This window comes from Danio aesculapii, chromosome 22 (genome assembly GCF_903798145.1).
Source record: "Danio aesculapii chromosome 22, fDanAes4.1, whole genome shotgun sequence".
NCBI classification, from domain to species: Eukaryota; Metazoa; Chordata; class Actinopteri; order Cypriniformes; family Danionidae; genus Danio; species Danio aesculapii.
In genome coordinates this window covers 3,269,897-3,293,306 of record NC_079456.1, presented here as the reverse complement: position 1 = coordinate 3,293,306, position 23,410 = coordinate 3,269,897, and the positions used below count along the sequence as shown (strand labels likewise).

At 37.4% G+C, this 23,410-nt stretch overlaps 4 protein-coding genes across 4 annotated transcripts in view; all 4 read right to left on the bottom strand.

Moving 5' to 3' along the window:
• Positions 1-23,410, bottom strand: part of LOC130215599 (zinc finger protein OZF-like) — a 226,606-nt gene that overhangs the window by 80,867 nt on the left and 122,329 nt on the right. The gene's annotated exons all lie outside the window — the stretch shown is intronic.
• On the bottom strand, positions 111-8,123 carry LOC130215658 (zinc finger protein 93). The gene is made up of 3 exons (XM_056447501.1): positions 7,952-8,123; positions 3,393-3,755; positions 111-2,777 (listed from the first exon to the last, which is right to left on the bottom strand). Exons 1-3 carry the CDS (start codon positions 8,004-8,006, stop codon positions 2,512-2,514), a joined length of 684 nt encoding a protein of 227 aa, XP_056303476.1. The 5' UTR covers positions 8,007-8,123; the 3' UTR covers positions 111-2,511.
• LOC130215629 (gastrula zinc finger protein XlCGF7.1-like) lies at positions 9,011-13,326 on the bottom strand. The gene is made up of 3 exons (XM_056447476.1): positions 13,156-13,326; positions 12,447-12,809; positions 9,011-10,208 (listed from the first exon to the last, which is right to left on the bottom strand). Exons 1-3 carry the CDS (start codon positions 13,208-13,210, stop codon positions 9,661-9,663), a joined length of 966 nt encoding a protein of 321 aa, XP_056303451.1. The 5' UTR covers positions 13,211-13,326; the 3' UTR covers positions 9,011-9,660.
• LOC130215642 (zinc finger protein 791) lies at positions 14,251-21,532 on the bottom strand. Its single transcript, XM_056447486.1, has 3 exons — positions 21,356-21,532; positions 20,643-21,005; positions 14,251-16,161 (listed from the first exon to the last, which is right to left on the bottom strand). The coding sequence occupies exons 1-3, from the start codon at positions 21,408-21,410 to the stop codon at positions 15,698-15,700; spliced, it is 882 nt and encodes a 293-aa protein (XP_056303461.1). The 5' UTR covers positions 21,411-21,532; the 3' UTR covers positions 14,251-15,697.

The following is a 23,410-nucleotide window of genomic DNA, read 5'->3' as shown; positions in this document are numbered from 1 at the left end:
GAATTTAAACAAACCAATTAAATTGAGCAATGTTCAACTTAATTTGTTTGTTTAAATTCATCCCAAATAAATTGTTTACAACCACTTAACGTAAAAAAATTGAGTAAGTCCAAGGAATCATCTTTGAATTTTTTTTTTCAGTGTAGTACAGTAGGCATTTGTAGTGAACTCTGAATACATAGCTAGTCTTTAAAGTAAATCACTAAATACATGCATAGATTACAGTATGTAGTTAATCCTTAGGTAGAGGCGCAGAGAATGACGGGTTGTTTTTGTTCGTCACATACATTAAATGTTTAAATATCTATTACATATGGTACTGCTTATAATATTTCACCATCTGTACACCGATATAAGTAGTGAATGTGCATGTCCGTGTGGTAATGTGGGCTGGTGTGGCTACAGTGCCAGGGCTGAATTTTTGTCCCAGTCCGCCCCTGGGAGCCACCAAACTATATCAGAGGTGACTGCGACCTCCGGTGTACTTGAAGGGCTCTGGACTGGAAACAGCTGTTTCTACTGTAATTTCTAGGAGTTAATACTATCTAAAATGTCTAAAGTGACTTAGCTGTTTTTACTGTTAATTCTTTTAAAGTGATTCGACTCATTATTCAAGACAGACTTTGTGTTTAGTAAAGATATTATAACTGCCTGAATGTAGATTATATCGATATTTAACCAGTTTTGATAAAGACGGCTGAGAGTATACGCAGCCTTGGGTAAGAAACAGATTATACTGTAAGTGTGTGTGTTTTATTTGATTGTGGATCCGTTTCACAGGTCTGGAGTCAGCTCTAAACAGTCTAGTGGATGTCTGATGTTTATATGCTTAACATATTGTTCAGAATTGTACGCACGCACCCACGTTGCATATTCTATCTGTGTTTTAGCCAATCAGGTTAGAACACCTATATGTGTGACGCAGTTATGTGAGAGTATAATTGTTATTGATTTGTGATTGTAAGCAGAGCCGCCTAGGAACTCACTGCGAGTGTTGAAGCTGGCTTCTGCTGATGAAACTGCAAACTATCTTCAGCAAACTTCATTTATTTATTTGAATCTCTGACTCTGGCTCTTCTTCATCTGACAGACTGCTCATTCTTTGGGTTAAAACTGTAAACAATCCCTACAACACATACAAATAACTATTAATAGTTTAAAAAACGCATAAATAAAATAAGATTACACTTTTGCTGTGCGTCATCCTCCAAAACCGCCAAATAATTTCCCCATCTTCTCTGATAAACACCCATCATGGTTCTTTTTAAGGCAGCCAGAGCGAAAAGAGTGCAACAACGATGGCTGATGCAATTTAAATATGCGAAGAAATGACGTTATTTGGTGAAAAATTTCATGTAATTTGATGTATATACAGCAATTTAATATATTTTTTAAAATATTCTTTCATTCATTTTCCTTCAGCTTAGTCCCTTCATCAGGGGTCGCCACAGCGGAATGAACCACTAACTTATACAGCATATGTTGTACGCACCAAATGCCCTTTCAGCTGCATCCCAGTACTGCATCCACACACTCTTGCATTCACACACACTTACACACTATGGACAATTTAGCTTAATCAACTGACCAATAACGCATGTGTTTTCTATTGTGGAGGAAACCGGAGCACCCGAAGAAAACCAACATGAGGAGAACATGCAAACTCCACAGTTTAAAACACAATTCAGATTGTTTTATTATAATGTGTTAAAAAGTGTCATGTTGGGGGCGTGTCCACAGCTCGCTGATTTAGGGGTGTGTTGCTTCACATGTAAATTAGTTTCGGCTTCCCGCCAACGTAACAAGGGGGCGGGGCTATAAGCTCACTCGCTCTGCGTTTGCAACAGAGTCTGACAGGCAGACTGCGAGAAGGAGCTGGAGTGAGAGATACAGCATTCATGTACGACTCTGACACAGACCAAGCAGAGAGTACAAAATCATATGTGTCTTTGTACTGTTTTACAGCCAACTGTGTGCTAGTTTCAAGTGCCGAGCTTGAACACAGAAACTAATAACCACGCACACTGAATTAACTTTGACTGAGGCACCGGATGCGCCGCTCGAAGCCGCGACACGGCACACCAGACACTCTCTGTGGCGCGGCAGATACATGAAGTGTCCCGAATCGTCGCGCCACGCATTTTTACACACTATGGACAATTTAGCTTAATCAACTGACCAATAATGCATATGTTTCGATTGTGGGGGAAACCGGAGCACCCGGAGAAAACCAACATGAGGAGAACATGCAAACTCCACACAGAAATGCCAACTGGCCCAGCCAGGACTCAAACCAGAAATCTTCTTGCTGTAAGGCGACAGTGCTATCCACTGAGCCACCATGTCACCTATTTTATAATATACTTTCATGCGACATTAATATAAAATGTGATGCATTTCTCTTTCACAAACACAAACCGTCCTCCCAGGAGATAACACATGTGCTGTTTAGCTCTATCGAGAGGCATCAAAAATAAATTACACTTTGGGTGTTAATCTGCACAACATGTGTCAGAGTGCAATAAACACAACCATGTGTGTTGGTTTTTGACACATCTGTTGTTGCGGTGTAGTTTTCTCTCCAGTGTGGATCTTCATGTGTTTATTAAGCGTTGATGATTGTCTGAAACTCTTCCCACACTGAGCACATGTGTGTGGTTTCTCTCCAGTGTGAATCCTCTGGTGTTTCCTTAAACTTGACTGTTGCGTAAAGCTCTTTCCACACAAAGAACATAAATGTTGAGCATTGGCGCTTTCCTCCTTCTTCACCGTCAGGTCTGAAAATTAAGTACAGAAAAAAGTTGAACAATTAAAACACTTTAAAAGATGGGTAAAATAAGGATGCAGATGATTAATCAGTGACAGATTAATTGTCAATGAGTATTTTAATCAATAATCAATTATTTTATTTATGTTATTCCCACTTTTCGAGTCGGTCTCTTGACATTACGTGTGGGAGACACATTAAACCCCACTGTTCGGACAATAACACACCAGTCTCAGCTAGAGCAGAGCCAAAACAGTAACAACTAAAAGCATTTACGCCATTTTGGCGTCACTGTCATTTCTCCACCACTTCAGCTGACAAATGTTATGAGTGAATGGCCGAAAAACGTTCTTAATGTGAGAATGACATTGAACATTCTTGCAAACATCACGTCTATAAAGTAAATGTGCTGTTGGCAGTGGAAACACAAGCTGATCAGGGTGACCCGAACTAAACCGTACTGAACTGCTCAGTAAAACGAGAATTTTATATATACATAAACAGCTCGTCAGACTCCAAAGACAAGGGAAAACTTGAAATCGCATCATACGACCCCTTTAAATATGTTATCTACTCCGAATTTATCCTAAACAATATGATCTAGATGGGCTGGATTTTTGCTTACTGTGAAAGATTTGTGTGTGTCTTCGTAGAGAAGATAAATGTCTGAAACTCTTCCCACAATCAGTGCAGCGATACGGTTCCTCTCCAGTGTGAATCCTCTCATGTGTTTTCAGGTTTCCTAAATCCCTGAATCTCTTGTCGCAGTGTGAACACTTGTAAGGTTTCTCTCCAGTGTGGATCATCATGTGATGATTCAGAGTGTTTTTACGCTTGAAACTCTTTCCACACTGAGTGCAGGTCAAATCTTTAACAGCTGTTCTTTCCACTGAAATACTTTGTTCAGTGTCTGATTGGGTTTTTTCTTCACTTTTGACATGATGTTTCTCCTCATCTTCACTCAGTTCTTCACTCTCCTCCTTCACATCTGAAAATTAAGTAAATAGGTTAGATTTCAAGAGGCTGGTCAACACCTGCTGAAGTTTGTAGATTCATACAAGTCTGGTTATTTATATATATATATATATATATATATATATATATATTTACCAGTAGTGTCATGAGAGATTTAATAACCAGAGAGTCAGGACCGCGGTTTAACTCATCCAAAAGACAGCGCTCACTGACAGTATAGCGTTCCCTTCACTATACTGAAGCATTAGGACTCACACAGACTCCAGGTTGAGCACCCCCTGCTGGCCTCACTAACACCACTTCCAACAGCAACCTAGTTTCCCAATGTGGTCTCCCATCCAGGTACTGACCAGGCTCAGCCCTGCTTAGCTTCAGTGAGTAACCGGTCTTGGGCTGCAGGGTGATATGGCTGTGGCTGAATCAAGAAAATCTTGTCAAGTCAGGAGTTCACCCTGAGCAAGTCAAGTCCTGATAAGTTTTAAGTCAAGTCACATTACTTACTTAAAGAGATTCCTGAAAAGAACTTGTGTATCTTACTATGAGGCGTTTTTCTTTTTCATGTTGAAAAACGGATAAGAAAAATAAAATAAGATTTGATTTTCATTTTCGAATAACAAATAATAAAATCACCAGAAAACTATAATGAAAAAGCTCATTTTTTATATACTCTGAGACTCACAGATTCACGGTGTCGCGACACTGCCACACACAGGAAGACTCGAAGCCAATCAGCTGTTTAATGGCCCGAAGTTTGATGCTTTGCATTCACTGCATGTTCAGCGCAAATGGCTGCTAAATGTAAAATCTAACACGGTATACATCACCAAAGAAGCTCATGTTTACTTAGTTTAAACTGAAACTGCGCCTCATGACAAACAACAATATTGCACAGGTGGTCTTAGGGAGAATCCTGCTCTGCCCCACTCAAATATTGGGCCGGCTGACTCACTTGCTTTTCCCACAAACACAGAAAAATTTAAATCAGCGCATAACAAGACTGAGCATTAAAAATGACACTGTATAGGGTTACTACAGTTTTAACCCAATGAATGAGCAGTCTATCAGATGAAGAAGTTTCAAATAAATAAAGTTTACTGAAGATAGTTTGCCGTTTCATCAGCAGAAGCCAGCTTCAGCACCCGCAATGAGTTTCTAAGTCGCTCTGTCTCACAGTACAGCAATGCAGCAATTATACTCTTCACACAAGTCCAGAAAAGGTGGAATCCAGATAAACAGTTCTCATTGGATAAAGCAAAAATAGACTATTCTAAATGTGTGCGTCAATGAGGGATTGTATCTAACTCCAGATATAGATGGCGGCATGGTTCTTGGGGTCGGGCCGACCCTAAACTAAGCTGTAAAAAGCTCCTCTAACCTGTAAAAAGCTGAACCATAGATACACAGACGCAAGAGACAATCTGGAATGAGCACTTAAGGTTGTTTCTTGTACTTTCAGCTGTCTTATGAAACTATTTCAAAACTAGTTTAATCAACACTCGGCTTCAATATTCTCACTACACAAATCTATCGAGCATAAACAAAAACACTTTAAAAAGAATTAACAATTACAATAGCTAAATTACTGTAGACAGCATCATAACAATAGAAACAGTTGCTCCACATCATCAGGATCAGTAGTTCCACTTGAGAGAGAGAGAGAGAGAGAGAGAGAGAGAGAGAGAGAGAGAGAGAGAGAGAGAGAGAGAGAGTCTCCATGACCTATGACTAGGGCCAGACAGAATCTCCAGACGTTTTTGCTATTTTTGCAGAGAATTTTGGTAAAAATCTGCTGAATTATTTTGGGAGTATCATAACTAAAACCTTAATATGTGAAATTAAAAATAATATCTTTTAAACTTTTATTTAATGTTTAAAATGCAAATCCAACTAGATTCACTTTATTTGGTAAACAAAGCAAGTCTCTCATATAATATCTCTACTAAAAGACAGAAAATATGACTGTACAAACTCCATTGTACATAAATCAGATGAACATTTTCATATTAGTCAATAATATTACTTAATTTAAAAACTGAATAAATAAAGATTTACACACATTTACTCAAGTAAATAAACAGAATTAATGAAGGGCTAAAAATCTGCTGAAATCTGTGGAATTCTGCGCGCGAAGATTCCGTGTGGGCAAGAGGACAAGACTCCTGGAAGACTGCCCGAATGCTGATGTTATAGATGAAACGCTTTGCTATGTTTCTAATCAAATGTGTCACCCTAGACAGAGAACACAAAGGAATGTCTATGTATTCACAGATATCATTAAGTATATCAAACATTGGATATTCTCAAGTATATCAAACACTAATTGCTACTTTGCTGTGTAATTACTCAAAGCGATTTCTATGTATTAACAGATATCCTCAAGTATATCAATCTTTAATAGCTTAAAACATTAAGGGCACACCTGTGTTCAAGGCTTGGATACTGTATAAAAGGCTGAAGCAGACAGACCAGCATGTCTGGCTCTTTATCATCAATAGAGAACAAAGTAAAAGGATTTCGTTTTGTTATTGTGAGTGTTCTTAATTTTTTGTGAGTGGACTTAATTTATTAATAAAAGTGTATTTAGTTAATTTTGTTCACTGGAGTGGATACTGGCTTCATTTGCAGAACCCATCAATATAGCTTGTGTGGTAAGGTATGAATCTAATTTATTCCTTGAACAACATTACAATATTATGGAAGGTAAATCCTGTCAATTTTAAATAAATCAAATAAACATTGTAAATTAAAATGAAAATCAGATTAACAATTTAATTTTAAAACACTGTTCGCAAAATATCTGCCAAAATTGAAAATGAAATGATTTCATTTTCACTTTGACAACACATCGTCCCTGTCAAAGCGATAATTAAAATGAGCTTGCTGATTTAACATTTCATTTTCACTGCATTTCTGCGTCAAAACTGGCAATATTAAAATGAAAAGCCGAACTTAACAATAAAATGCAAACACAATATTTACAAAGCGTGTTATTAATGTTCACGCTATAATAGTGACACAATTCAAGTGAAAATGTCAATTTAAGCTTTACTTTTGACACTTTTTTTAATTTCAGTTTTCGTTTTCAACTTCAACCTGTATGCAAAGCCTATGCTAATCAGTGGGAGGGGCATATTCAAGTGACGTCAAGTGCTTTCACAGAGCCCAAGGGCAGAAGCACGGGTTTGATAGATGGGACAGCGTGCGTTACTAATGTATATATAACAGAAGTAAAATGGCAAAAACGGTTAGTCAGCCTTTACGTGAAGCAGCTGCTGCATTGGTACAGCAAGAGGAACAGAGGACATGGGATAACCAACCGTCAAACATCCGTCCCCCACATTTTCAATTGAACTGTGTCACTATAATAGCGTGAACATTAATAACACACTTTGTAAATATTGTGTTTGCATTTTATTGTTCAGTTTGGCTTTTCATTTTAATATTGGCAGTCATTTTAATATTGATGCTTTTCATTTTAATATTGACGGGGAAATGCAGTGAAAATGAAATGTTAAATCAGCAAGCTCATTTTAATTATCGCTTTGACAGGGACGATGTGTTGTCAAAGTGAAAATGAAATCATTTCATTTCATTTTGGCAGATATTTTGCGAACAGTGTTTTAAAATTAAATTGTTAATCTGATTTTCACTTTAATTTACAATGTTTATTTGATTTATTTAAAATTGGCAGGATTTACCTTCCATACAATATAAGCTCCTAAACAAAACTCTAGCTAAGAAATATAGCCAAGAGAGGATTCTGGATTATTTAATTAATTAGAGTATTAAATAAAGACATCCAGCACAGTATACATATATAACCTGCTCATATATAAGAAATTTGTCATTTTAATGAAGGTTATGTCTTAACAAAATCCAGTTATCACATACATTTTATAGCATAATTAAATGAAAAAAATAATAGCCATGGTAGTCTGTGTGTGGCAGCATTTCATCACCGTAAATGAGTAGGCCTATCTGATCTTGAAAAATATATATAAAATTTAGCCTTTTTTCCTTTTAGTTTTCTGGTGATCACATTTATTGTTATTTGAAATACAAAATGAAAGTTCTATTTTTGTCTTTGAGTTTTAAAAGAAAAACATCTGTAAAATAAAAATCCTATGACCAAAATATACACAGACATAAAAGATTCACAATCTTGTTGTTCTTCAGGCCTCATTATTGAAGAGTAACGAATAAACAAACCTATTAGTTCTTCAGCCTCTTCCTGTTTAATTCTGCAGGGTTCTGGATCACTCATCTTCTCATTGTCCTTCAATAAACTCTGTCTTTGCAGATTTCTCTTCTTCCTGATGGTCTGATGCTCAAATTCACTTGTAGACTGATGGGAATACTCCAGTATTTACAGCTGAACTCAAGGAAGACGAGCTTCTAAATAGGAAACAGGAAAAAATGGTTAGTTTACACTGACTGATGAAATAAATCATTATGAAACAATGTGCCAATTTGCAGATCTGAAGGCATCAGTATAACTGAGGTAAATACAGGAACTATTGACATGAAATAAAGAGATTACTGTAGTTTACCAAGTTTTTTAATTTCATATATCTATATAGTTAGAACTAGTAGGCTTATTCCAACACAAAAATTAGATCGCTAACACTAACTAGCAAAACACAAATTTATAAATGCTTTGTGCTGCAAACTCATATTTCAGTAGATTCCCATTCTTTCCCTTCTCATATCATACTTTGCGATATAACAGTGGAAACACTCCTACACCCCCCTCAGAGCTCCTCGCTGCCTGCTGTATTGTTTTGGTCAGCAGACACACAGATAGAGGTGAACTCAATGCAGAAACTAGTCGCAGATTGTCGCTTTAATAAACTGTAAAGTGTGTTTTATTGTTGTGTAAACACGAGAAAAAGCGTCAACGACTCACCTCAGCTCTGAAGACTCGACGCTGAAAGAACGCGTCAGTATTAACGTCATCACGGAGAGGCGAGAACAACGGAGGATCGTAAACAAACGCGCCAAGTCAACTATTGAGAAGCCCAAACATTTACTAATGAGGACGAAAATCTAAACCATGAGGGGAAATACTGTATATTCGCCGCTTAAAAAGTAGCAAAATTAAAAATAAACGTCATCCTTCATGGCTGACAGACATAAAAGTATAAAATAATATTTTCCTGAAGTAACAAGTAACTTTCAGTAAACAACGGTTAAAATAAAAAGTAACATTTAAAAATGTCTGCTAGAGGCTAATAACAATGAAATATTGATCATATATCATCGTTGGTATCCAGTTTTAGAAATCACAAAGAACAAGTTCAATAAATCTTAGTTTATATCTTAAAACTGTAAAGTTTCTCTTTCCTGAACACAAACTGTAGCCACATGCTGAAAAACCTCTAATGAAAAAAAATGAGCAATTACAGGTGATGAATATGCATAAGAAAACTCAACATGATATAAAAGCATCAGCTTTGCATTTTGATAATTTGTATAATTATATAAATTAAGCCCTGGTCAGATCACACGAATGTGTCACAATATTGGCATGATATTTTACCACATTGTGAAACATCTGAAATGTTGTTTTGGTTTTTCTAAAACACCTCAGCTAAAGTCTGTCATCACAGTGGTTCAGTATTATTATACTATTACCTTCAGAACTCTCTTGAGCATTTCCCGCCTCCAACATCCACCACATTGCGTTCATTGCATTTCGTCTTCTGATCCGCAAGTAATTTATTATAGAAGAGGTGCACATTAGCTTCTCCGACCGCATATATCTACATTTATCTGTCTGATGTTTGCTGCTAGTTTATCAGAACATGATGATTTAATTGTCTTTGACTCATTGGATGGAATCGCGGCTTTATTTACAAATGTTTTATGCCACATTTCAGTTTTGCACATTAATCTAATTTACATCTTTGGATAGAACCCTATCTGGTTATCTCTCCAGTGTGGATCTTCATGTGTTTATTATGGTTTGATGATTGTGTGAAACTCTTCCCGCACTGAGTACATGTGTACGGTTTCTCTCCAGTGTGAGTCCTCAGGTGTCGCTTCAAGTCTCCAGGTAAAATAAAACTCTTCCCACACTCAAAGCACGCAAACTCTCTCACACCATTGTGCATCTTCTGATGTTTTCTTAAATATGACTGAAGAGTAAAACTCTTTCCACACGCAGAGCAGGAATAAGGCTTCGCATTTGTATGAAGTGTAAGATGGACCTTCAAATCTGAACGGCTAAAAAATGATTTGCCGCATTGCTCACATGTGTACGGTCTCTCTCCAGTGTGGATTTTCAGGTGCTGTTTAAGGTTTGATGACTGTCCAAAACTTTTCCCACACCGAGTACATGTGTGTGGTCTCTCTCCAGTGTGAATCCTCTTATGTCTCCAGAAACTTCCTTGATGCCTAAAGCTCTTTCCACACAAAGAGCATGAATATTGACCACTGACACTTTCCTCCTCCTTCACCATCAGGTCTGAAAATTAAGAACAGAAAAGAGAAATGTGAAATAGGGACGCAGATGATTATTAAGTGACAGATTAATTATCAATGAGCATTTTAATCAATGGTCAATTATTTCATTTAATTATGTTTTTCTCTTCTTTTTAACTCTTTTATAACACATTTTATCAGCTTTTATTTTATTTTTATTCTTACCATTTTTATGTTTGTTTTTATTTCTCTTATACTTGTTTCTTTTATTCCTGTTTATGTAAAGCACTTTGAATTGCCACTGTGTATGAAATGTGCTATATAAATAAACTTGCCTTGCCTATGTTATTCTCACTTTTTGAGACAGTCTCTTGACATTATGTGTGGACAAACTCCACTGTGTGGACAATAACACACCGGTCTCAGCTCGAGCAGAGCCGAAACACTAACAACTGAAAGCATTTTGGCATCACTGTCAGCTGAGTCTGCATTGAGGCGGCAGAAAAACAGCCGAAATGCAAGATCCATGACTTATTGTGCTGTTGGGTGTCAGAAAAGAAATAGTAAGAAGCTCAGGCTTCATTTTCTAAATACCAAGAGACGTGTGGTCGACCACTGAGAGAATCCTCTAGCCATAATCTGGACTAAAACACCGAGGACGGTCAGGAAACCTGGAGGTTTGCTTTAAAATATAAAACAACAGGTGTTGTGGAAATTAATGCTACCTGTCAGATTATGCTAACAACACTATATTTGTATGGATTTAAAAGTAGAGTTAGGGCTCGTACACACCGAGACACTTTTCATTTGCATTTATTTTCAGCGTTTTTCCGCATTAAAATTCAATTCAATTCAATTAAATTCCCCTTTATTTGTATAGCGCTTATACAATGTAGATTGTGTGAAAGCAGCTTCACATAAAAGGTCATAGTAAATTGGAACAGTGTAGTTCAGTTTGTAGTGTTTAAGTTCAGTTCAGTTGAGCTCAGTTCAGTGTGGTTTAATAATCACTACTGAGAGTCCAAACACTGAAGAGCAAATCCAACGATGCGCAGCTCTACAGATCCCGAACCATGCAAGCCAGTGGCGACAGCGGAGAGGGAAAAAAAACTTCACTAATGGCGGAAGTGAAGAAAAAAAAAAAACCTTGAGAGAAACCAGACTCAGTTGGGCACGATCATTTTAATCAGTCTAAGCAGCGGAGGCTGGAAGCTGGCCTCAGCGAAGACTCGTCTGTCCCTGGAGCGTCACAGGAATCAGTCTCATGTTCTCTACTCTTCCATGACCATCACAGTAGCTGCTCAGGATACGGCCTGGTCCAGGATATGGAAACCTTGGTTCATCTTGTCGTTGGTCTTGGATCGAATCAGTGGCTCTGCATAGTCTGAGGGCCTCGGGAAGAGTATCCCCAGGTGGAAATGGAGAATAAAGAAAACCCAATCGATTTTCACTGGCATCGAGCAGAAGAGTAGCAGGCTAGCTACTCCTATACAAGTAGCAGCTTCAGCTCTAGCAATGAAGAAATGATTATTGTTCACTAGTGTTTAAACAGCTATATATTCATATCGCCTCTGGGCATCTTCCTCAATGTGCGCTCGCATTGACAATTTTGCGCTTGAGCACCTCCAAGTGCTGTTTACTGTAACTTCAGCAGCTCTGTGTACGTGAACAAAAGTGCCAATCTGATTGGTGGAGAAAGTCAAAACAAAAAAACGAGCATGAGGCGTTTCTCTAAAAATGACGCTTTTACACCTGCCGTTTTGCGCGTTGGTGTGCACGATCACACTGGCGCATATTTAGCCTCGAGGCGTTAAACGTCGACAGAAAACACGAGCGAAAAGCGTCCCGGTGTGCACGGATCTTTACGGTTTGAGGCAATTTAGATCTTTAATTACATCAAGGGTGGCACAATGAGCTAAAAAACCCTTAAAATAATTGGAGGTATCCGAATAATCCATATTCCTAAAATTTATCACAGCTACTAGAGCGACATCAATTTTTACCACCATTTCAACTCACAGACGATGCAATGTGTGAACATCCGAAAGACTTTGTTCATGTGAGAATGACGTTGAACATTCTTGCAAACACCACGACTGTAAAGTGATGGTGCTGTTGGCAGTGGAAACAAGCTGATCAGGGTGACCTGAACCAAAACGAACTGCTCAGTGGAAACGAGACATTAGTCTCTGAGAATTTACAGATCTTAGATAAACATAAACAGCTCGTCACACTCCAAGGCAAAAACATCAAACCTATAAGGGCTGGATCTTTTACTTACTGTGAAAGATTTGCGTGTGTCTTTGTAGAGAAGATTTATGTCTGAAACTCTTCCCACAAGCAGTGCAGTGAAATGGTCTCTCTCCAGAGTGAATCCTCTCGTGTGATTTCAGGCGTCCTGAATCACTGAACCTCTTGTCGCAGTGTGAACACTGGTAAGGTTTCTCTCCAGTGTGGATCCTCATGTGACGACTGAGATCCCGTTTATGCCTGAAACTCTTTCCACACTGAGTGCAGGTGGAAACTTTAACAGCAGTTCTTTCCACTAAAATACTATGTTCAGCCTCTGATTGAGTTTCTTCTTCAGGTTTGACCTGATGTTTCTCCTCATCTTCATTCAGTTCTTCACTCTCCTCCTTCACATCTGAAAATTAAGTAAATAAGTTTGATTATAAGAGGTTAGTCAACCCCTGCAGCAGATTGTGGTTTCACACACATCACTCACAGTCTGGTCATTTATAGCAGACGTGGGGACAACACATGGTCAAGTCCGAGCAAGTCTCAAGTCTTTCACCATCAAATCTAAAGTCACAGTTCAGACAAATCAAGCTCTCGTCAAATCAGGGGCTCACTCTAAACAAGTTAAGTCGAGTCCTGATATGTTTAAATTGAGTCATTTTACTTAGAGAGATGACTTTTAAAATACATATTTATTTTTAAACTGAAAAATAACAAACTGATGGAGATTTTAATAATGAATGAACACAAACCTATGAGTTCTTCAGTCTCTTCCTGTTTAATTCTGCAGGGTTCTGGATCACTCATCTTCTCACTGTCCTTCAATAAACTCTGTCTTTGCAGATTTCACTTCTTCCTGATGCTCAAATTCACTTGTAGACTGATGGAAATATTCCAGTATTTACAGCTGAACTCAAGGAGGACGAGCTGCAAAAGAAGAAACATATATATCTGCTTAATTTAATCTAATTGATCAAATAAACCATTGTGAAAGTTAATGTGATCTTAAGACATTAGTATAATTAATAACATAAAAACAGAAACTACTGACATGAAATAAGGAGAATTTTAGCAGCTCTGATAAAACAGATGAGCCTCAGACTATAAACACTCATTAAACAGCAGCAGATCAGATTAATTCATACTGAGTGTTTGCAGGATAACCTATTACTCTAGTTTACCGGCTAATGTTTTTGCATAGCGATCTTTAAGTTTATACTCCAAGTGAGATTTCATTCCAACACAGAAATTAGATTGCTAACACTAACTAGCAACACAGATTTATTTATAGTTTGTACTTCAAACTCATATTTCAGTAGATTCACGTTCTTTCCCTTCCCATATCATACTTTGAGATATAACAAACACAAACGTGGAAAAATCCCAATTATTATCCTCTCAGCCTGCTGTATTGTTTTGGTCAGCAGACACACAGATAGAGGTGAACTCAATGCAGAAACTAGTCGCAGATTGTCGCTTTAATAAACTGTAAAGTGTGTTTTATTGTTGTGTAAACACGAGAAAAAGCGTCAACGACTCACCTCAGCTCTGAAGACTCGACGCTGAATGAACGCGACGGTGCTGACGTCATCACGGCGAGGCGGGAACAACGTAAACAAACGCGCCAAATCAACTATTCAGAAGCCAAAACATTTGCTAATGAGCACAAAAATCTTAATCATGTGTGAGGTGAAATGCTGTTTATTTGGCACTTTAAAATTAAAAAGCAAACGTGATCATGGCTGACAGACATAACAGTTTAAAATTAAATCTTTTCCTTAAGTAACAACAATCAGTAAACAAACGTGTTTAACTGAATACTGACAGATGATTAATAAAATTAACATTTAAAAATGTTGGCTAGAAGCTAATAACAATAATGAAATAATGATCATATATCATCATTGATATCTAGTTTTAGAAATTTTGCGTAACTACATAAATTATATCAAAGCAAAATGACAGACGTCTACAATAAAAGCTTCAGATCATGTTGTTTGGTGAGAAACTCCATCTATAAGCTGATCTGAATCCTACAATGAAGCTGCTGTCAAAGCTTTAGATGACGTTTCTTCATCTGTAATCTGGTTAAGAGTTTTACACACACACTGATTGTTTTCTGCTTGTCTGGGTAGATTAGACGAGCGGCCAAAACTCTTCCCACTGGGCCTCATTCATGAAACACCAGCAGAACAAGCTCAAACTGAACAGATGAAGACTGTTGTGTTATTAGTGAGCTATTCTGCAGTGTCTGAAATTCAGTCTTTTACTTGATGTTAAATAGTGCTCCATCATGATAGCTGTCGATAATAATGAATGCTAATTTGCACTGTATAAGTCTGCCTAACTGGTTCTCAGGGGCGTAGCGGACATTTTAAAAGTGGGGGGACGGCTGTATGAGATCATACGTTCATATAATTATTAATCACCTGTTTCTAAATGGTATGTCTTTAAAAGTGAGGGGGACGTATCCCCCCATCCCCCCCGGTTACTACGCCCCTGCTGGTTCTTGCAGATTGTTTATTGTGCTTATTTCGATTGAGCATGCCTCATTTAGAAATAATTGAAACATTTAGTAACAAAGATTCAATGATCAAATCTGATGTTTTGTGTAACGGTAAGGTAAATTTCATTAGCCGTTTCCATTCTCCTGTGCGTTTTGGATTATCACATTATAGAAAGGCTTAATGGAAAAAGCCACATTTTCAAAATGCAATAGGATTAAATTCAGTTGGACTCTTACCATAGAGTGGGATAAACATTTGATCTGATAAGAAATAAATGGGCATAAACTACGATGGAAACACAATTACAGAATAAACTCCAGCATGCGCATCAGAGAAATGTAATGTGATTTAGTTTAAACAGATCATGTGATGATTATTGTGTGTGATGGGACGCATTAATGGACAAACCACATTGTAAAACATCTGAAATGTTGTTTTGGTTTTTCTAAAACACCTCAGCTAAAGTCTGTCATCACAGTGGTTGAGTATTATTATACTATTACCTTCAGAATTGTCTTGAGCATCTCCCGCCTCCAACAGCCACCACATTGCGTTCATTGCATTTCGTCTTCTGATCCGCAAGTAATTTATTATAGAAGAGGTGCACATTAGCTTCTCCGACCGCACAAAACTACATTTTTCTGTCTGATGTTTGCTGCTAGTTTATCAGAACATGATGATTTAATTGTCTTTGACTCATTGGATGGAAACGCTGCTTTATTTACAAATGTTTTATGCCACATTTCAGTTTTGCACATTAATCTAATTTGCATCTTTGGATAGAACCCTAGCTGTTTATCTCTCCAGTGTGGATCTTCATGTGTTTCTTACGGTTTGTTGATTGCGTGAAACTCTTCCCGCACTGAGTACATGTGTACGGTTTCTCTCCAGTGTGAGTCATCTGGTGTCGTTTCAAGTCTCCAGGTAAAATAAAACTCTTCCCACACTCAAAGCACGCGAACTCTTTCACACCAGCGTGAATTACCAGATGTCTTCTTAAATATGACTTAAGAATAAAACTCTTTCCACACTCGGAGCAGGAATAAGGCTTCTCGCTTGTATGAACTCTAAGATGGACCTTCAAATCAGAACGGCTAAAAAAGGATTTGCCGCACTGATCACATGTGTGTGGTCTCACTCCAGTGTGAGTCCGCTGATGTCTCTTTAAACCTGATTGTTGAGTGAAACCCTTTCCACACAAAGAGCATGAATATTGACCATTGACACTTTCCTCCTCCTTCACCATCGGGTCTGAAAATTAAGAACAGAAAACAGAAATGTGAAATAGGGATGCAGATGATTAATCAGTGACAGGTTAATTGTCAATGAGCATTTTAATCAATGGTCAATTCTATTATTTTATGATGTTATTCCCTTTTTTTGAATCGGTCTCTTGACATTACATGTGGGAGACGCATTAAACCCCATTTTGTGGACAATAACACACCGGTCTCAGCTCAAGCAGAGCCGAAACAGTAACAACTGAAAGCATCTACACCCTTTTGAAGTCACTGTCAGCTGAGTCTGCATTGAGGCGACAGAAAAACAGCCGAAATGCAGGATCCATGACTTATTGTGCTGTTGGGTGTCAGAAAAGAAATAGTAAGAAGCTCAGGCTTCATTTTCGAAATACCAAGAGTTGTGTGGTCCACCACTGAGAGAATCCTCTAGCCATAATCTGCACTAAAACACAGAGGACGGTCAGGAAACCTGGAGGTTTGCTTTAAAATATAAAACAACAGGTGTTGTGGCAATTAATGCTAACGCTAACAATGCTACATTTGTATGGGTTCAAGAATACAGTCAGGGTTTGAGGCTTTTTAGACATTTAATTACATCGAGGGTGGCACAGCAATCTTCAGCTGGCAAACCCTGAAAATAATTGGAGGTATACGGATAATCCATATTCCTAATCTGATTTTAGCGCCAACACCTAACAGTTATTAGAGCGCCATCAATTTCTGCCACTACTTCAGCTCACAAACGATGCAATGTGTGAACGACCGAAAAACTTCCTTTCAGGCGAGAATGACGTTGAACATTCTTGCAAACACCACGACTGCAAAGTGATGGTGCTGTTGGCAGTGGAAACACAAGCTGATCAGAGTGACCAGGGGTCTCATGTGCGAAGACTTGCGTTGAATTCATACTAAACAATTGCGTACGGACAAAGCTGTAAATGTGCGTACGCAGTAAAAAATTCAGATGTATGAATCCCACGCATATTCTCTTTGTATATCCGAATTAACGTGAAACTGAGCGCACGAGCGCAAAACCCCTCCCTGCCTCCTCCCCCTAATAAATATGGTAATGACTCTACTTTGGCAAAACCAAATGAAAAAGCAATGACAAAAGCAAGCTTAAAGATCAACTTCACAGAATGTGAATAGGAGGTGCTCCTATCGAAGGTAGAGCGGAGAAAAACGGTGTTATTTGCAAGTTTGTCATCCGGAATTAATAACAAAGAAAACAAAATAGAGTGGGAGAGTTTAGCTGACGCGGTTTACGCAGTTGGGTCTGAACATCCCACTGTGAGCGAATTAAAAAAGAAATGGTCCAATGTAAAGGTGTAAAAATTCGGAGTGTCTATTTAGGCAGTGCAAATAGCACACCTCGTTGGAATGAGCTAGTTGAGTGATTCCCGCCCATCACCGTTTGATTGACAGAGATAATATAACTAAATAGAGCAGCAAACAGCAGCGTGAGTGGCGTAGCTCGTAAACCGCATGGCAACATGTTTTGCCATGATCGATCAAGAGCCCGGTTCGAATACAGCGTCTGATGCACTCATTCTTTTTCCTCCTCTACTTATCATATACTCTTCATCACGAGGAAGACATGTAGGAATTATTAATAAGTGTGTGTATTATGTTAACCGCATTTGAGCATCACACATTATTTGCACATTTATTGAAATGGAAATGTTTCAGATTAAAGTATGCTAATTCGTCTTCAGATGGCAGCTTTATAGCAATGTGCGCTCCGATTACATTGGGAAACCCGGCGATCGCTGCATATTGCGCTTTAATGTTTGGCTGGTCAACTGCATGGTATGAAAACCTTATATACCTGCTAGACATGCGGATGTTCTCGTCCCATACAGCTGGCATTGCACGGCTCAAAGCTACTTTGTAGTGTGCAATTTAACACAACTGCCTCTAGGAGTCGCCAATGGAAATAAAACAAACACACACAAGAAATGCACGTGCACCAGACATGAAGTTAGCTTGGACCAACGCACATTCTCATGTTCATTTCATCGTTAGTAAATCCAAACATGAGCGTTAAATCTGGCGTACGCAAAGTTTTTGTGCGTACGCAGCGTTGACACATGAGGCCCCAGAACCGTAATGAACTGCTCAGTGGAAACTAGGGTTGGGTATCGTTTGGGATTATTTCGATACCGGTGCTAAATCGATACATTTAAAACGGTACCAGTGCCTGAACCGATACTTTTGAGCCACAAAATTATGGTGGACGACTCTAGAAAAATCTTTTACTTGACAAAATCTTTTAAAAAATCTTTTAAAGTAAACATCAATTCATATTTTATATATTTGAATTACATTAATATATCTCCTTTGATCATTTGTTGGTTAGCATGAATTTAAGATTTGCATTATGAAATGACATTAGCTTACTACTAACCTGTGGAAAGGCTGTCATCAAAATACTGAACTCCTTTTTTCTAGGGTTGAGGCTTGTGACTATGTTATCAGTAATCTAATGATTTGCCTTAATCTGAATAAGACAATAATATGATCAAGGTGCTTACATGAGTTGCTTCTTTTTGCCCTCCCAGTCATTTAAAATAATGTTTCTGAAAATTTTTACAGTTTTTCCAAAAAAATAATAAATTCTGGAGTCATTATAAGTCGTATATCTTATTGTTTATTTCTTGAATAAAAGCAGTTTTTAATTTAAATAAAAGGTCAGTATTATTAGCCTCCTTAAGAAATAATTACTGTATATTTTTTTGATATGCACAACAAATCAGTTACAAAATAATTTGACTAATTATTTCAACTTTCGTAGTTAACTGATTAAGACTTTAAATTACACTTTAATCTGAATAAAAGACTATAAAACACTTAAAGGGACTTTGTCTGAACAAAATAACTAGTAAAATGTTATGCACTGACTGTCAGCATGGTGAAGATAAAAAAAGTAGATATTAATAATGAGTTAGTTAAACTATTATGTTTAAAAATGTGTTGTAAATAAATCATGTGTTGAAGACGGAAATCAAAAATGAACGAAAGCAAAACTGAACGAGTTGAATATGACTTACATGAGCGTGACTGAAAACTACATTTGATCATTGTGTTACTTCTGTTCTTTGGTACTTGCTGACTGTTTGTAAATTCAAAACTGTATTTCCTAACGTAAAATTATGTACACTAGATTTCTGATTAATAATGGTCTCTTCATAGCCGAGGACTCCCTATATTAAAAGTGTTAAAATCGCTATTACCTGTCATTTGGGCGTCAACCTCTGACGAATGCAATAATATCCAGCTGCAGGCCCGCAGAACCACACACGTTTTAGGCACACACAATCTAGGCAAACCATATATGGTTACGACGGATGTTAATGGTATTAACGTCTTCCTGGACATCGTCATCGATATATTTTGATATATATGGTTAATAAATATTGTACACAAAAAAACAATAGTGTTTACTTTATTTCACAAATATTGCGATCGAGACGGGCGAATGGGAAGCGCTGTTTCCGATCGCCATTCAATATAATAGACTGAACAGTTTTCTGAGACAGAGAGAGCGAGTGCAAGTGTCACCTAGAGCGCGCAGAGAAAGACGTCAGTCATTTTTTCGCAGTTTGCCACCGATGGCTGATCTTGCTTCTCCGTGGCATTTTGACACAAAAATAAATACACGTCCAAATTTAGGAGTGTGGGGGGTGATCAAGCTTTTAGACACGGGGACTGGTGGAAGAGTGCTCTTTTAATGGAATTTGATACCGCACTTAAAATGGAAAGAAAAAACCTCCGCATTTCGCGACGCAGGTGTCTCCGGTCCTTTAAGGTTATCAGAAATCACTGTTTACATGGTAGTCTAGTCTCTAAATCAGAGTATTGTCCTAATCATATTAAAATCGGAGCATTAGTGTCCATGTACGTACTCAATGAAAGTGCCAGCTGATGTCAGAGACAGTGCATTCCTCTGCTTTTGAGCCCTCAACTGTGTCATTAAGTTTGACGTGTTTCCCCCTTACACGCAACTTTTGTAAATCATCAGCTTCACGTTGTCGTGTCAGAATCATTGCTTGTAAAATACGCTTTAGAACGCTTAAAAGCAAATCTGATTAACATTCATGTTGATCTGCGTGTTGATCTGAAGAGAGTCGTTGTGTGCGTCTGTTCCCTAAGCAACTCGAACAAACTCCTGACATCGCCTGTCCGTATTCCTCAAAGTTGTTTAGAATTAAATGTTTAGAGATGGTATGACAATGTGTACCTTTGATGCACCCCTTTCTTATGTCCTTGTCGCAGCACAGGTGGCACTGAAATTAGGCACCGAAATTCATATGCTGATTTGATCTGGTACATACCGGTTACAAAGGTAGCACCGGGTTTCAGTACCTAACCCTAGTGGAAACGAGACATTAGTCTCTGAGACTTTACAGATCTTGGATAAACATAAACAGCTGGTCACACTCCAAAGACAAAGGAAAACATGAAATCTAGAAGGGCTGGATCTTTACTTACTGTGAAAGATTCGTGTGTGTCTTTGTAGAGAAGACAAATGTCTGAAACTCTTCCCACAAGCAGTGCAGTGATACGGTTTCTCTCCAGTGTGAATCCTCTCGTGTGATTTGAGGCATCCTGAATCGCTGAATCTGTTGTCGCAGTGTGAACACTGGTAAGGTTTCTCTCCAGTGTGAATCCTCATGTGACGACCGAGATCATATTTATACCTGAAACTCTTCCCACACTGAGTGCAGCTAAAACCTTTAACAGCAGTTCTTTCCACTGAAATACTTTGTTCAGTCTCTGATTGAGTTTCTTCTTCAGGTTTGACCTGATGTTTCTCCTCATCTTCATTCAGTTCTTCACTCTCCTCCTTCACATCTGAAAATTAAGTAAATAAGTTTGATTTTAAGAGGTTAGTCAACCCCTGCTGCAGATTGTGGTTTCACACACATCACCCACAGTCTGGTCATTTATAGCAGAGGTGGGGACAAGACACACATGGTCAAGTCCGAGCAAGACTCAAGTCTTTTAACATCAAATCTAAAGCCACAGTTCAGACAAATCAAGCTCTCGTTAAGTCAGGGGCTCACTCTAAACAGGTTAAGTCGAGTCCTGATATGTTTAAATCAAGTCATTTTACTTAAAGAGATGACTTTTTAAATACATATTTATTTTTAAACTGAAAAAGAACAAACTGATGGAGATCTTAATAATGAATAAACACAAACCTATTAGTTCTTCAGTCTCTTCCTGTTTAATTCTGCAGGGTTCTGGATCACTCATCTTCTCACTGTCCTTCAATAAACTCTGTCTTTGCAGATTTCACTTCTTCCTGATGGTCTGATGCTCGTCTTCACTTGTAGACTGATGGGAATATTCCAGTATTTACAGCTGAACTCAAGAAGGACGAGCTGCAAAAGAAGAAACAGACAAATCTGATTAATTTATAATGACTGATAAAATAATCCAGTATTGATTTGATTTATTTATTTTCGAACAAAAATATACATAAAATATCATTAACAAAAAAATACATTTCAACATGGTCGAAAATGGACTGGAATGAAGCACAAGCTTATTATTTTCCCACATACATCATTCCTCTATTACTTAAACGTATTTCTTCTTTTACTTATTTCTTCTATTTACATGAAACATATTTTATCCTTTTGGCATCTTTGCCTATATGTTTGATTCCATTTGTACCTTTCCATTTTGTAACACGGACCCCAAAAAAAATAAAAAAATAATCCATAGTACTGCAAATAGCCATTATTAAAATTTCATCATACCTTCATAGTTATATACCTTTAATAATATATATTTATACAACTTTTTAAATTGATTATTATCCTGACATTGTTTAAGAGTCTGATCTAGTTTTACACCACAGTCAGACATACACAAACATTTTAAAGTTGTCCTTGTTTTCAACCTCCTAAAATGTTGTTTTCTCTCAGATTATATCCCCCTTGTCTTTCTTTAAAAAAACGTTTGTATGCATTTTGCAAGTAATTTATTCCTAGCTTTAAACATAAAGTGTGCTGTTTTAAATTTAACCAAATCATTGAACTTAAGTATCTTTAATTTTAAAAAATAAAGGATTTGTATGCTCCAAATACCCCTAGTTCTATCAGTCTAATTACTTTTTTCTGCATTGTACATAAGGATCGTAGGTTAGATTTATATACTGATAAATAGCAACGTAAGTGTGTTATATAAAATATACATTGATTTATTGTCCAGGATAAATCTAGCTTTATACACTATTGCTAGTTTTGACAAATTTTGATATCACATAATTTGTTTGCGGTTTCCAACTAATTTTATGATCCAGTACAACACCAAGAAACTTAATTGCATACACTCTTTCTATAACTTCACCATCAATATGTAAATCTATATTATGACTACTTTTAATTTCCCAAATAACATAACCTTTGTTTTACTTATATTTAATGACAATTTGTTTACGTCAAAACACAATTTCCATTTATTAGTTTCTGTTTTAATCTTAAAATAGATCATTTTTGGTAAATTATCCCCAGAGCAAAAGATACTTGTATCATCCGCAAATAAAATAAAGTTAAACCACTATCTTACAGATATCATTAACGTACATTTTAAACAATATTGGACCTAAAACTTGAAATTTAATGTGATTTTAAGACATTAGTATAATTAATAACTTAAAAACAAAAACTACTGACATGAAGAGGATTTCAGCAGCTCTGATTATACTGATAATCCTCAAACTATAAACACTGATTAAACAGCAGCAGATCAGATTAATTCATACTGAATGTTTGCAGGATAACCTAACTACTCAAGTGTAACGGATAATGTTTTTGCATAGCGATTAGTAAGTTAAGACTCATTGAGGGTTTCATTCCAACACAGAAATTAGATTGCTAACACTAACTAGCAACACAAATTTATGAATATTTGTGCTTCAAACTCATATTTCAGTAGATTCACATTATTATCCCTTCTCTTATCTTACTTTGCGAGATAACAAACACAATTCCTACACATTATTTCCCTCTCAGAGCTACTCGCTGGCTGCTGTATTGTTTTGGTCAGCAGACACACAGATAGAGGTGAACTCAATGCAGAAACTAGTCGCAGATTGTCGCTTTAATAAACTATAAAGTGTGTTTTATTGTTGTGTAAACACGAGAAAAAGCGTCAACTACTTACCTCAGCTCTGAAGACTCGACGCTGAATGAACGCGTCAGTGCTGACGTCATCACGCTGAGGCGGAAACAACAGGGTCGTAAACA

Coding starts and splice junctions, on each gene's coding strand:
- LOC130215658 (XM_056447501.1), bottom strand. CDS start 8,006: ATGAGTGATCCAGAACCCTGCAGAATTAAACAGGAAGAGGCTGAAGAA. Junction 3,756..7,951: donor AGAGGCTGAAGAACTAATAG/GTTTGTTTATTC, acceptor CTTAATTTTCAG/ATGTGAAGGAGGAGAGTGAA. Junction 2,778..3,392: donor ACACACACAAATCTTTCACA/GTAAGCAAAAAT, acceptor CTTAATTTTCAG/ACCTGACGGTGAAGAAGGAG.
- LOC130215629 (XM_056447476.1), bottom strand. CDS start 13,210: ATGAGTGATCCAGAACCCTGCAGAATTAAACAGGAAGAGACTGAAGAA. Junction 12,810..13,155: donor AGAGACTGAAGAACTCATAG/GTTTGTGTTCAT, acceptor CTTAATTTTCAG/ATGTGAAGGAGGAGAGTGAA. Junction 10,209..12,446: donor ACACACGCAAATCTTTCACA/GTAAGTAAAAGA, acceptor CTTAATTTTCAG/ACCTGATGGTGAAGGAGGAG.
- LOC130215642 (XM_056447486.1), bottom strand. CDS start 21,410: ATGAGTGATCCAGAACCCTGCAGAATTAAACAGGAAGAGACTGAAGAA. Junction 21,006..21,355: donor AGAGACTGAAGAACTAATAG/GTTTGTGTTTAT, acceptor CTTAATTTTCAG/ATGTGAAGGAGGAGAGTGAA. Junction 16,162..20,642: donor ACACACACGAATCTTTCACA/GTAAGTAAAGAT, acceptor CTTAATTTTCAG/ACCCGATGGTGAAGGAGGAG.